The sequence below is a fragment of the Papio anubis genome, chromosome 4 (genome assembly GCF_008728515.1).
Source record: "Papio anubis isolate 15944 chromosome 4, Panubis1.0, whole genome shotgun sequence".
Lineage (NCBI taxonomy): Eukaryota > Metazoa > Chordata > Mammalia > Primates > Cercopithecidae > Papio > Papio anubis.
In genome coordinates this window covers 77,393,089-77,408,292 of record NC_044979.1, presented here as the reverse complement: position 1 = coordinate 77,408,292, position 15,204 = coordinate 77,393,089, and the positions used below count along the sequence as shown (strand labels likewise).

Genomic DNA, 15,204 nt, shown 5'->3' with positions numbered 1-15,204 from the left:
AATACGTTCCAAATGTTGCATGTGACATACTTATAATAAGGATGAGATACACCTAACTCCTCCTCCTATGAGTGGGAGTGAATTAAGGGATATAGAGATACCTAAAATTACACACTAGCAGAGGTATCATGAAAAAATGAAGGCAGGAGCATAGGGTTCCCATGACATACTTTGGGGAATTTTGCGAGTTTAAGTCATCAAAATCTTTGGAAAGATAAAGTTATTTAGAAGACAATCACAAAATGCTACAATATTTAAAATAGTTGTTCATTTTACAACCATTGCTGATGAATGACTATTGCTATGGGTACTATAAAGAAGTAGAATTTTTAAAAAAATTCCTGCCCTTAGTGAAATATATATTATTTAAGTATTATTGTAATACACAAAATATTTACTTCTCAGTACAAAACACAATAAGTATTGTTCGATGAATGGTACCATAAATAATACTGAAAGAATTCAGAGCAAGGAATGATCTTTGTGGGCTGCATACCAGTTAAGAAGCATTAAAAAGTAGAAGTTTGCCCCATTTCCTATGAGTCTAGAGATAGAATGAGCTTCAAGTAGAGGACAGAAAGAAATGGATGATGTCAAATGATAACTGATGATTTGTTTATGAGTACATATAAGATGTCTGTTTGGGATTTCTAGGGCTATTTGGAGAGTGAGTATTTTGCAGGGGCTAAGGATTCAAGTTAGTGAAGTGGCAATCTGTTGGAAAATTAAAGTCTCCATGAGAAATGCTGAAAATAAGAATTAATGAGATCTGGTGGCCTAAGGAATAGAGTCCAAAATGATAAATCTGTGTAACTGGCGTGGTATCAACTCTGTTTTAACTATTGCTTAATAGGTTGAGGAGTTGAAGTGTTTTCAAAGTACTTTTCATTATGAAAATTTAAAAACATGTATATTAAAGGGAAGATGACAAAAATCTGTATACCAACCACTCAGAATTTAAATGTTTCAGGGTTTTTAAAAAATTATTCTCAGATCATTAGAAACAGAGTTGAAGTCCCCTTTGTATCCAGTCCCAGTCGTATTCCCCTTTCTCTCTGCAGTGATAACCACTATCAGAAAACTGGTGAGTTTCCTCCTATCAAAGTTTGTTATAGGTTTACAACATATAGATGTATCTATTTTACAGATGTATCTGTAAGATAGCTAACATTTTGTATGTTTTAAAATGTTATAGAAAATATATCATATTTTTATATCATTCCATAGCTTTCTTTTCTATTAAAATTATATTTTAAAGATATATAAAGGTTATAAGATATATTTGTTGAATAAATAAATCAATGTTGTTATGTCCCAAATTATTTATCCAACCTACTGATAAACATTTAGGTTGTTTCAAGCATTTTTATTAGAATAAACATTCTTATCTATGTCTTTTGAACAAATGTGCTAGAATTTCCCAGGGTATATTCCTAGAAGTGAAAAAAATACACATTTTTATTTTTAACAAATATTGCCAAGTTGCTCTATAACGCAGTTTTACCAAATCACCCTTCCCACCATGTGTCCTATTTCCCAACATCCTTACTAACCCTTTATTACTCTCTTTAAACTTGTCAATCTAATGAAAAACATATGATATCTTAGTGTTTTTAGTTTGCATTTTCATGAATACTAATGAGAGTAAATACTTTTTCATATGATTATTAGCCATTCTTATTTCCCTTCTAAAAAATTGCCTTTTCTAGCCTGGGCGACAGAGCGAGACTCCGTCTCAAAAAAAACAAAAAAACAAAAACACAAAAACCAAAAAAACAAAAAAAAAATTGCCTTTTCATATCCTATTTTTTTCTTTTTCTTATATATTCTGGATACTGATCCTATACATTATGAACATGTTCTAGTGTTGTTTGTCTTTTAAGTTGTTTTTGAAATTACAGAACATCTATGGATTTTTACTGTTTACAAAGCTCTTTTGATACTCACCACAACACTGTGAGAGAGGTGTTATTTTTGTTGTTGATTCGGATGCTGCTGTTGCTATCCTTATTTTTATTGGGCTCCTCCTCATAGTCTTCACTTTTAGATGTGGAAACTGAGGCTTTCATAAGTTACAGGTCCAGTGTCAAAAAGAGGCAGAACCAATTCTCAGACCTGTGTGCTGTACTGTTTTAAGAGGCAAGAGGGCACCGCACAGCCTGGAAGTTAGGTATGGTCTCTGGTGTGCTGAAGATGGCTCATGTTACCTTGTGAGGGTCAACTGCTAAATTTCCAGAAAGTTTGTGAACCAGTTGTTAACCACAGATACTATTAAATGTTGTATTATATATTTAACTTACAAATAAATAAATTACATTAAAAACAATAGTAATAAACACTCAAAACTCATTACTTCCTAACTATTTAGTAAATCTTACTATTGTGTACGTACTTGAGGTTGTTTGCATCCATGGCAACTGTATGATGGAAATCCTGCAGAGTGGTATGCTGCTATATATTTGTGTTTCTCTTTCCAACCTTGTGTTTAGTGATGTCATGTGAGTCATTTGAAATCTGACATAGTAGCATTTTTTACACAATAGAAATCTGCTACAAATTAGGGCTTGAATTATTGTCTCATTTATTGTTTAGACCAAAGGAAGTGACAGAGAAAACAATAATGCAGATTAAACTCAAAAGTGTATTTTGTCTGTAATAGTTGAATAAGAAAAAATCTAAGAAAATGTTTCAGTATTTGAAAAGTATTATATTATTCAGCTACAAAGTTGCTTACATCATTGACAAACAAATGAAGTTTCAATGCACATCCACATTTTTCTTTGTTTCACTTTTGTCTTACTTGTTAAAGAAGAGGAAAATGCCAACCAACATTCTTGTTAGAACTACACTCATTCATCAGTAACAAACACAGATTGGCTAAGGATATAAGAATTTGGTCAAAAATCAATGAAAGCAATCTGTATGAGTCAGTTTGCTATATAAAATTTATAATAGAGAATATTGTGTATTTTGTTATTATTTGAAATTTTATACCATACATTCATTATACCAATAACATTTCCAATAAACTTACATATATGTATATGTACAATACACTTTTTCCCCAGAGAGACAGTCATTAAATACTTTTCAGCAGACTACTGGGTACCATCTTTCTCCTTCATTTCTTCCGCTTTCCTAGGCCAATTAGGTACTAAGCTCTTTGATTCTGCTTCTTAATATTTTTTAGACTTCTTCACTTTGCATTCTCATTGCTGGTACTTGAGAGCCTTATCTCTCATTGGTGTCATAGTAAGTTTCCTAGTAGATCTCAGCCTCCAAGCTTGTTTTCCTGCCATTATTCACACAGCGATTAGAGTGATTTTCCTAACATGAAAGTGTGATCATGTCACAACCCTGCTTCAGATTGTTCATTGCTTTCAAGATAAAGTTTAAATCCTTTAACATGGCATAAAAGAAACTGCTATTTATCCTCTGCTCCTGCACTTCCAACTTCCATATCACAGTCTGGGCTGGGTGCTCTCTGTGTAGGTCTCTTTTATAGATGTTATCACACTATATTGCTCTTGCTCTTTCTGGCCTAATATTTTGTTATGAAAATTGTCAAACATACAGAAAAGTTAACAGAAGTATACAGCAAACCCATTACTTGCCACATAGATTTCACAATTGATATTTACAATGAACGTATTTGCTCTATTGCATAATCTACCCATCTACCCATTCTTCTATCCATCTCTTTTCTTCTCTTTTTCTTTCTTTTTTTAGATGGAATCTTGCTCTGTGGCCAGGCTGGGGTGCAGTGGTGCTATCTCAGCTTACTGGTTCAAGCAATTCTCCTGCCTCAGCCTCTGGAGTGGCTGGGATTACAGGCGCGTGCCACCATGCCCAATTAATTTTTGTATTTTTAGTACAGACGGGGTTTCACCCCGTTGGCCAGGATGTTCTTGATTTCCTGACCTTGTGATTCACCCGCCTGGGCCTCCCAAACTGCTGGGATTACAGGCGTGAGCCACTACGCCTGGCCACATCTCCTTTCTTTATGATGCATTTCAAAGTAAGTTGCAGACACTGGTACATTTTGTTCCCAAACCCTTCAGCATGGTATTGTCAACTAGGGTTAGATAATTTGATTACTGAATTTTTTTTTTTTTGTAAAAATTGCCATTGCTCTTTAGTTGCTTATTTTCTTCACTGGGTTGAAGTGACTGCGTCTACCTGTTTTCTATCCAGTGCCTCACATATAGTAGAAACTAAGTTAATGTTAGTTAAATGAATGAGTTTTGGATTTCATCAGATGTTACTTAGAGAACTTCTTGATCTTATATAAGAGTAGTTTTATCACTCTTTAGTTCATCTCCTTATTCTTCTGCCCAGAAAATCTGTAGAAAGCAATTTATATTCCACCCATTCAGCATCGCAGATGATTAAAATGTGTAATCTGTAAATAATAGTTGGCAAACTCTCACTCTATGTCTTTCTACGAAGTCCCACAAGGTGGTGCCCAAATATCTTTTTTCAAACAACAGTCCCTCAAGACCCGTGCAGAGTCCTGACTAAATTGTGTTAGTATTTGGCATTTCTGAATTTGGTCAATTAGAATAACAGAAAATACATAATTAAGTAAAAGTTACTCATTTTAAATAAAATTATATATGCGTAATTTCAAAATCTATAGCTCTGGATATAAACAATGAATAATGATAATAGATACCTTTATTCTGTGCAGAATTTAATGTTATTAAAAGGTTGTTCATATCCCCAAATAGGAAAAAACAATTCACCTCAAGTCCCCTTTACTATGAACTTTGTCCATCAATAATCTACCCTTAGTATAGAATTTATAAGGGCAGAAGAAGAAACAAACTGTTGTACAGGAGGAACTAGATAATTTAGATGCAATGAAAAAAACAGATGACCCTATTACCTTAATTGGGAACAATGTTGTATAAACCAGCATTGTAACGGCTTAATATAACATGAGATAATAAGTTACTTAATGCTCTTAAAACACTTCTATTCCAGAATTTTGGGAGAGTTATTTCAAAACTTTTTTTTTTTTGATATTCTTATTAAATCTCAAATACACTGACCAGAAAACCCAAGTGGGTATTGTGTTTCTGCAGCTTATTATTCATGCAAACGATGATATCTACCTATATTACTAGCTATATTTTGATTAGGGATGAAAAACATGGGCCGTCAGTTACTGAAGTAGCTGTAACAATCCCCAGTTACTCAGATAAACCTGCGCAAACCTGGAGGAGAAAGTTTTTCAACCCAGGGTTCGAAGAGGTGGTGTTCATTGCCTTTAATGGCCCAGGCACTAAGATTTACACAGAGAGGTGAGAGTCTTTAATTTGCGGGAACTTAGCCCATGATGATTTGTTCTGAGCCATTTGCCACTAAAGTTAAATCCTTACAAATATAAATTATTAGCCATACAGCCTCCTTTTTCTCCTGCTCAAGCACAAGCCTGGATAGCACAAAGGCCTAAAATTTTTCTAGGGCATTTAGAGATAATGAAAGATGGCCACTTTGATGTATAAAGACCTAAACTTTATTCCCTCACTGATTAATGATTTGACCTTTCAGTGGGTCTTGATATCTGTCCTCTATTTTATCAAGTGTGAAATGGCAGAATTAAATAAAAGTGATTGCTAAGTTTCCTTCCAGTTCAGAGATTTGACACTATTGTTTGTCCCCAAGACAAGAAAAGTTTAAATACCAATCAGTGGTAATCAAAGAATTCACCAACATCTAGAACAACACTGTCTAATACCTGAAAGTAAAATGAACTCGGTGAAAAACAGAAATACTTTTCCATTTAAAGCAGGGTTTAGTGAAGGTGTAAATAGATCTGATCTTTCTCTATTTGTAGGCTCTGCATGAAAAAGTTAAAACTGCTCTATCCGGCCGGGCGCGATGGCTCAAGCCTGTAATCTCAGCACTTTGGGAGGCCGAGACGGGCGGATCACGAGGTCAGGAAATCGAGACCATCCTGGCGAACACGGTGAAACCCTGTCTCTACTAAAAAAATACAAAAAACTAGCCGGGCGAGGTGGCGGGCGCCTGTAGTCCCAGCTACTTGGGAGGCTGAGGCAGGAGAATGGAGTGAACCCGGGAGGCGGAGCTTGCAGTGAGCTGAGATCCGGCCACTGCACTCCAGCCCTGGCGACAGAGCAAGACTCTGTCTCAAAAAACAAAACAAAACAAAACAAAACTGCTCTATCCACTGACCAAAGAAAATAATTAAAGAAAAATATTGAACATTCAAACCTATGATAGGACTAGATCAATCTACTTTCAGATATTTCCTAGAAAAAAAATTGTAACATTTTCCAGATGGCACTTTGTTTTTTTTTTTTTTTTGGTCTAAAATAATTGCATTTAGTAAGGAATAAACAACATGGGAAGATGAAATATTAATATTAAAGAAACATTTTAGAGAAAGAGATTAATAGTCATAAGACAGGGAATTTAGCCCGTCACTATAGCCTACGAGGCACTGTGTGTTGCAGATGTGACACAATTATTCAAGCTGGGGATTGAATGACAAATAATGAAGCAAGAGATCTTAGGGAGTAAACAATATAAAATATAATTGAGTCCATGTTGCTGTACACCAAAACTGCTCTAAACCATAAAGTTTATTAAATAATAGTAACAATTGAAAAATAGTAGAGGGAATGTGGAAGGATCAACTCAATCAGAATTTGGTGAGGGAATAGGGACTGAAGTCACGCTGTTCCAGATTTAAGCAATGCCACATCCTGTATTTTATTCCCAATGATAATTTTTATTTTCTCATTGTCTTTGAATGCTTTTAATCTTTCCCTTTGTTGACAAATAAGACCAATACAGTTTTGGTGTTTGCGGTGGTTTGGATATTTGCCCCCTCCAAACCTTGTGTTGAAATTTCGTCCTCACTGTTGGAAGTGGGGCCTGATGGGAAACGTTTGGGTCATGTGAGTGGAGCCCTTATGAATGACTTGGTGCCATCCCTGTGGTAATGAGTGTGTTCTCCTGTATTAGTTCCTGGGGAAGCTGATTGTTTAAAAGAGTCTGACACCTCGCTCCCTGCTCTCTTGCTCCCTCTCTTACCATATGATCTTCTCACACTGGCCCTCTTTCACCTTTTGCCATGAGTAGAAGCAGTCAACCGCCCTCACCAGAAGCAGATGCTGGTGTCATGCTTCTTGCACAGTCTGCAGAATTGTAAGCCAAATAAACCTCTTTTCTTTATAGATTACTCAGCCTTAGGTATTCCTTTATAGCAACACAAAATGGACTAAGGCAGTATTCCTCTAATTACTGATGAAGGAGTTGAGAGAATGATTTAGTCATATTCTGGGTCCAAGGATAACGAATCCCAGAAATTTCAGAGCTTTGGGGCAAGTGTTAGAAATTCTACTATATCAACTTTTCTACTGACAAAAGGAAGAAAGAAAAAGAAAGAAAGAAAGAAAAGAAAAGGAAAAGAAAAGAAAAGAAAAGGACCTTCAGGAACAAATTTCTTCAAATAGGTACGAAGGTCATTCATTTCTTCCTTGTTAGTTGGTAATTTTTTTTTCCACTCTAGATCAGCAGTGTGGGAGGTGGCTAAAATAGGGAGAAGCTTGTGAAACTATACTATGCCTTAATCTTGGTTGAAATGTATAACTTTGATTTGTTATCAACCTTTTTTTTTTATTTCTATGACTTCATGCAGATAAAATTCTCTGAAATATGTAAGTCTTAGCAGACTTGTCTCTTTTTAAATGATTCTAGGACCCCAAAATACCATCACCACTGAAATTAAGATGTTGGCACTGGTACTAGAATCAATAGACACAATGCAGATCCTACTATGGTAGCATATTAAAAGAATTTGAAAAACTTGAAAAAAGATTTTCATCTAGCAGAGCTTTGGAGAAGAGCAATTTATTGTATCATAGACCTCAAGTGATTGATAAACACTAAAAATTACTTCTAATAATCATTCATTTCACAAATATGAGTGCTTACTCTGGGCTATTTATAGTAGTAACAATGAAAATAGTATGCTATATTTCTTCTAGAAAGACTTTACTACAAAATAACTGTCAGAAGGGCATGGGCTCCACGTTGCCTTTTTCTAGTCATTAGGGTTATCCATGTTCTCTTATTTGGTCTGGTGTGTGTCCAGTAGCGTACTAATTCAAGACCATCTGTTGGGATTAGGATTGCAGTGGTGCATTGTTTCTCTGGGTGCAAAACTAATTGCCTTTTATAGACTGACAAAACTGAAGATTTTATTTTGCATAATCTTCCCAATCAACTTAGTGCTGATTTTCACGCTTGGGAATGAAAGGTGGCAAATCTTTGGTTTGAGTTACCCTATTTAATGTTGGAGAAAGGGAATGGATGAGTAACCTGGACTCCAACCTCCTACCAACTTTAATCAAAACAGCTCCAAAGCAGAAGGGCTTTAGTCCATTTCCCCCATCCAGGTATCACTTGTTTGCTTCTTAGTGGCATTATTATTCTGCATGTTGTTAACCTGCCTCAGCAAAAAGAGAGTTGACCTGAAAAGATGCTACTTCCTTGTCTCTTGATTCTCATCTCACAAAAGTAAAAAGTGTGATTAACACCCACAGGCTACCAAGTAAATACGTGGTTGTTCGCTAGGAATTTCCACTGTTACTTCTGCATTATACCCACTGTTTCTTCTTTCTGTTACCAAAGCCTCATGAAACTTCCTCAGTTCCTCAAAACCTGTTTTGTGAGGAGGAGACAGTGAAACACAAACATTCACATGGATACTTAATGACACAGTAGTTGTTATAAGTGAGGCTCACAGGTCTTATAAGCCTGAGTTAAAAGTTCATTTTGCCATTCTCTAGTTTTAGTATGACCGTGGACAAGTTACGGAACCTCTCTCTGCCTCCGTCTTGGAAAAATTTGAATTCTTACAACTTCTACTATAAGTACAAGGGGTCCTGGAATAATGTTTTGTTCAATGTCATTTTGTTATAACATTGGATGAGAGAAAAAAAATCAATTCCTGGACCAGGCTGACTGTGTGGAGTTGACATGTTTTCTCCATGTCTGTGTGGGTTTTCTCCAGGTCCTGGGGTTTCCTCCCACATCCCAAAGCTCTGCCCACTAGGTGCATTGGTGTGTCTACATGGGTCCCTGTCTGAGAGAGTGGGTGGGTGTATGAGTGCCCTGTGACAGGATTGCATCTTGTCCAGGGCTGGTTCCTGCCTTGCACCCTCAGCTGCTGGGACAGGATCTGATCAACCATGACCCTGAACTGGAATATGGAGGTAAACAGTTATCTTGTTTTTATCAATCTTTCATAAATGTATGTATGGCTTAGATTTATTCCAATGTTTAATATTAGAGTTGTTTTGAGTCTTTATTTAGAGGTTTAGTGATATTTTTGTAACTAGAAATATGCCATAGGAGCTTAACTCTTATTTATATCAATTAGCTCGTGGGAAAATTGGCTTCATTATCTATTGTTTCACTTTATGTCACAGTTTCCAAGCACCTACGGAAGATGTTAAGTGAGGACTGTGGTTGTGCTTGTGAAGGACTAAATGAGGTAATGGGTGTGAAGCACTCAGGACAGTGCCTAGCACCTGGTAAGTGTCCATGAATTGGAGACTATTATTGCTATAATAAGGAAATTCATACACATTAAAATGCCTAAGAAAGTTCATTTTAAATAATCGTAACATGAACGTTTATATTGCTTTCTCGGATGATCTTGCTATTCTCTATTTCGGAGGAAGTCCATGGAGAAGCCTGCCTGTTAGTTGTCTAGGGGTCAAGTGGCTTCTTGGCAGTACATATTACACTGATAAACATTGACTTAATATGGGCTGTAACCACAAGGTAGAAAATAGGGAAAAAGACAGTGGAAAAACCACAGTGACCTCCTCTCCTAGACAGAGACCAAAATATTAACCGCTGTAAACCTCTCATGTTACAGTTTGAACACATCTTAATAAATGATTAAATCCACTCTCTCATTTCGTAAGTGGGAAACTGAAGCCCCCATAAGAGTTAGGGGCAGAACTGTGACTGTACTCAGAACTCTTTCCTTGTATATTATATATACCTTTTATTACAAAAAATTTCAAAAATCACAGAAATACAAAGACTAGAACAATGCACACCTACGTACTCATCATTCAGCTTTAATAACAATCAAACTGTTACCTCTCTTGAAAAAACAGCTTTGAATCTGAGTCTGTTGTCATTTATACTCCTTCACAGAGATGTTCAGAAACAGTATCTTAGAGCACATCCCCCAGGCAAAGAAATGTAGCAATAAAAAGAGAAGGACATAGCATGAGAAAAAAGGCAGGCTGTCAACCAATGCCTAAAATGTAGAAAGTTCTCTCAAGTTGTTTTTACAATAGTCTGGAAAACACAGTCTCATTCTGAAAGACACTGTTCCTTTAAATTGCTTACTGATCCCACCCAGATCTTGCACCCTGGCCAAATGCCTGACCATTCTTGCTTTAACTTAGTCGAATAAACATGAATAAAAGACTGCAAAAGATCCTAAAGCAAAGACTTTTGTTTCCCACAGAACAGAACAATATCAAATAGCTAACTTCACCCCCTACTACAGTCCTTGCTGTTGGCATTTACTCAACTAGTCTTTAATTCCTGTTTGACAAACTTAATAAGGTAAGACATAACGGATTTATTTTAGTCACTTGAAATCAGATAGGACCATCAAGGAACTGTGGAAGACTAAATGACTTACATACTTATTAGGTGAAGAAAGCTTGTCAAAAGTTTGTGTTCTCTGCAATTACTTCAAATCAATTATTAGAAAAATATTAACATTGTTAAAATGTAGAAATTTAAAATTTAAAGTTATTTTGAAATTGATTTTTAACTTACAGTCTTCTAAATTGTTTTACAATGATGTTAATATATTTTAGGACATCTTTTTCTCAATTTGGAACAGGGTTTACAATTTAGAATTAGTTATAGAATACTTTACAACTTGGCTAATTTGTCAATTTGAATGAAGTCTTTATTCAATCATTTTATATTTGTGTAGAAACTGAGATGCAAACATTGTAACTAAAGTTGGTGAACTCTGCTATAAGATCATTTTATTTTTGAAAAATTATAAAAAATAAAGTATCTTGGATTTATTTATTGATCCTGATATTTACCCCAAATAAATTTTAGGCCAAAAGTAAAAATACGGTATTTGATTACAAATTATGATTGTTTCTGCATTTATAAAATTTAACCTATCGTAAACACAGAGGTTCACATTTCCTTCACTGAACTAATGGCACTGTTTTTTTCTGAAACCTATTTTGCTTGTATGTGACATCAGAAAGAGAGAAAGGTGAGAAAGAGGCAAAATAAAACATGGTAAAAAGTGATAAGAAATGAGTGGGCTCTCAAGATGCCAAATTAATAAAGGAGAAAGATATTTCAGGGAAGCAGTAGAACTAACAAACTAGAGAAACAAAACTAGAGAGGTATGAAAATGTCCTCTGGCTACAATAGGGAAACAGAAAGAAATAACAAGACTTTGGTTTGGGAGCGCTAGATTAAAAATGTCAGAGCGAATGATAATAAAATATGATATATTGTGATTATTGTCAATGGAAAAGTTATGTTTGTGAATATCGTATATACAGGGGTCAGATACGAATTCATGATTATATGCCAAGAAAACAGTAACAGCAGGTGCTTAGTTTTGGGAAAAGATAAATCTTTATTTAAAGCCAGTATTTCTAAAACCTTACATGAACGGTTTTGAAGAGTTGCTTGATTATGTTGCTTATAAAATCTTGCTCAGTTCTCAATGGAATTCAATTCTCAGTCTCTTGTTTCCAGGACTTCTGAGATGTTCCTTACGGTATGAACTCAACCAAAGACAAAACTCATATGTAATACCATGGCCATGGTGTTATTCCCTTTCCCCTTTGAAAATGCAGTAAGAACTGTGTTTTTCATATAGCCTTATCTTTACACTAACCTTCAGATTTAAAGTTGTACATCATTTAATTTTTTTCCTTGCTTAGCAAAGGGATAACTTGAGGAGAGACGGCCTTTGTGTGTTCTGTTTCCTTAGCACACTTCTTGGTTTTGTTTTGTTTTGTTTTTAATACCCAGCTCTCTTTACATTTTGGTATACATTGTCTGAGGATCAGTTGGCATTTGGCCAATTGCTACCCAAGATGTTTGATCATACCTATCTGAAGTTCTTTTAATAAACTTCCAGCTGGATGATGCTATGTGAGGAGCAGACTGTGGCATGAAGCCATCCATTGGTCCTCTTCTAACCCAACAGTTTTGTTTCCCTTTGGGGTTTATCCATCTGGCATGTATGAAAAAAGTCAGTCTCCATCTCACTCCTCACTGCCTTTGCATATATTTCCACCCTCTATTCAGAGTCTGGAAAAATCGTGCTCATGATTTCCTAGATTCTTATCCCCTAAAGGCAAGGTGCCAAAGAAGGAAAATGTGATTCCTTTTCCAGAACTCCTGAAGTCAATATAGTTTCAGCAGGCAAGCATTTTTAAGCCATACTAAATATTGATTTGAAATAAGCTTTCTCGTTGCCATTCTCTTGGGTATACTGAGGCAGCAGCACATGAGTCTTCTCCTCCCAGGGAAATCTGTGAGTTTAAGAGCCATTTGGTGTGTAGCTAGGCATATTGACTGATGAAGACTGAGGATTTTAATACAGAATTAGATTTTTCATTGTTAATCTACCCAGAAAAATAGTTTCACAGGGCTATTCAGAGGGGGTGCTTCTTGGCTTTAAGTCCTGTTTCTGTTCATTAGTTCTTTTAGCCATCCCTGGAAGAAAAGTGTTGCTTTTAAGCAAATCTATTATTTTTGCTCTCATATTCTTTTGATTCATTGGATATGCAGCTTTGAACCCCTGGTGGAGACAAAGTTTCCAAAGGTAGGGTAGAAAAGAGAAATGGGATTCTATGGAAACAGAAGGGCAATTTAATTTTTACTTTGACCTCTGAACTCACTGAAGTTATGTGTGTAGTATTAAGCCTGAAAGGGTGGTGATTATCTACAATTCTACAAAATACTAGATTTCTCAGGAATCAGTTATAATGAAAGTGAATGAAATGACTATATAGCAATCTGAATTCACCCTGAAGAATTTGGAAATGTCAAAGCAGACCCTGTGACTGAACCATAGTACTCATACAGAGTGGGATTGAAATGTTTTTAAATGGCTCTCCCAACTCTATGCTCCTCATAATACAATGGAGAATTAAAAATACTTAAATATAGTTCTTTGAATATGTAGAAACATTCACTAATAAATGTTTGGTCATGGTGCCATGATTTATTTGGATTTAAATCTTTTAAAATCTCAATGTGAATATTTTTCTAGAAATATGAATGAAAACCTCTTTTTTTCCAGTCACATGACAGTTTTCAACTCTGCTAGCTTGAAATTTTAAAATAACAAACACCATATTTTATTAAAGTATTTGTAACTGACTTTTCTATTAAAGGTGCTACAAGGCAGATGATTTTTCACCATCTACCATAATGAGGAACAGATATTTTGTCTTCTGTACCCTGCTTTCAGCGTTTATGAGTCAAACAGTATCCGGACAAAGAAAGAAAGGACCAAAGCCAAATTTGCTTGCAAGGAAAAGTGATGTCCAGGGTAAAAATAAATGTGTTTGTTTTTAAGTTTAGCCTGTTAAAAATACTTTTGTGAATTTTTCTAAATAGTATTTGATATAAATAGCAAGCCATATACATGTATACATGTGGTAGTCTACTTTGATAAAATTATATGATGCTAATATACCTGACATACTTATAGCACATCAGAATTTTTAATAAGAGCACTTGTGCACCTATTATCTCATTTGAGCCTCACAGTAACTTTGTAAAATAGGCAGGACGGAGATTACCACTCATAGTATAGATAAAAAAAATTGAGGTCTTAAGAGGTTGAGTGGCATACTCAAGGCCATAGACAAATTAACTAGTGAGATACAGAGCTGGGATTTAAACTTAAGTTGTGTTTAAGTTAGGTTTCTTCCCCATTTACTCTTGGTACAAGGGGTTTAGTCATTTTCTACCTTGATTTCAAGAAAGTTAAAAAAAAAATAGGGACTCACCAATATGACACAACCTGAGAATTAGAGTATCATTTACTTCTAGACAGCTATGCTCAGTGTTAGTTGGATTTTTAAAATATGATGCATCTTGACTTTCCATTTCCTCCCACTTTCAGCAGGTTTAACATTGAAAAGATGCTCAGAATATATGACATCTTATTTATTTTAATTTGCATGATTTTACAAGGAGAAAATAATTTATAAACTTAGACATTTAGTTTTTTACAATTTAAGCTTTCTGTCCAACATGTCTCTCTTACTCTCCTCATGCTGCTCTCAACACCAAACAATATACAACACACCACTTCAGGGCTTTCCTTACGCAAATTTCTTTCATGATATGAATAATTATTTTGCCTAACCTGTTTACTCTGTTTCAGGCTCCATTTGTTTCATAGATATTGTCTTCATCGTGGACAGCTCTGAAAGTTCTAAAATTGTCCTCTTTGATAAACAGAAAGATTTTGTGGATAGCTTGAGTGACAAGATTTTCCAGTTGACTCCTGGTGGCTCCTTGGAATATGACATCAAACTGGCAGCACTTCAGTTTAGCAGCTCTGTCCAAATTGATCCACCTTTTTCTTCTTGGAAGGACCTGCAGACATTTAAGCAGAAGGTTAAGTCTATGAATTTAATAGGGCAAGGTACCTTCTCTTATTATGCCATCTCCAATGCCACTAGGCTACTTAAGAGAGAAGGGCGTAAGGATGGTGTGAAAGTGGCTTTGCTGATGACTGATGGCATTGACCATCCAAAGAATCCAGATGTTCAAAGTATTTCTGAAGATGCCAGAATTTCAGGAATATCATTTATTACCATTGGACTTTCTACAGTAGTCAATGAAGCCAAACTTCGTTTGATTTCTGGGGATTCATCCAGCGAACCCCCTTTACTGTTGAGTGATCCAACACTTGCAGATAAAATTCAAGATCGCCTGGTAGGTACCTAATGGGTTGGTATATAGTTATCAACATAATATTGACATATTTGTTGTAAATTCCATAAGAAGAGAAACTGGGTCAAAAAGATGGAGAAAATGAGAATTCACCTTGAAAACAGAAAGAAGAATCATTCTGAAGTGTCACTCCACTTTCTTGGCAGTTTACTCCAGATAATCTGGAAA

The 15,204-nt window shown here is 35.5% G+C and overlaps 1 protein-coding gene across 2 annotated transcripts in view; it reads left to right on the top strand.

The window, feature by feature from the left end:
• Positions 1–6,353: 6,353 nt before the first annotated feature.
• COL28A1 (collagen type XXVIII alpha 1 chain) overlaps positions 6,354–15,204 on the top strand; it is a 183,866-nt gene continuing 175,015 nt past the window's right edge. For both annotated transcript variants that reach the window (XM_031665297.1, XM_003896280.4), the window contains exons 1-3: positions 6,354–10,629; positions 13,461–13,618; positions 14,462–15,018. In XM_031665297.1, the coding sequence (XP_031521157.1) occupies positions 13,498–13,618; positions 14,462–15,018 (678 nt within the window). In that variant the 5' untranslated portion in view covers positions 6,354–10,629; positions 13,461–13,497. The remainder of the gene's footprint in view (positions 10,630–13,460; positions 13,619–14,461; positions 15,019–15,204) is intronic.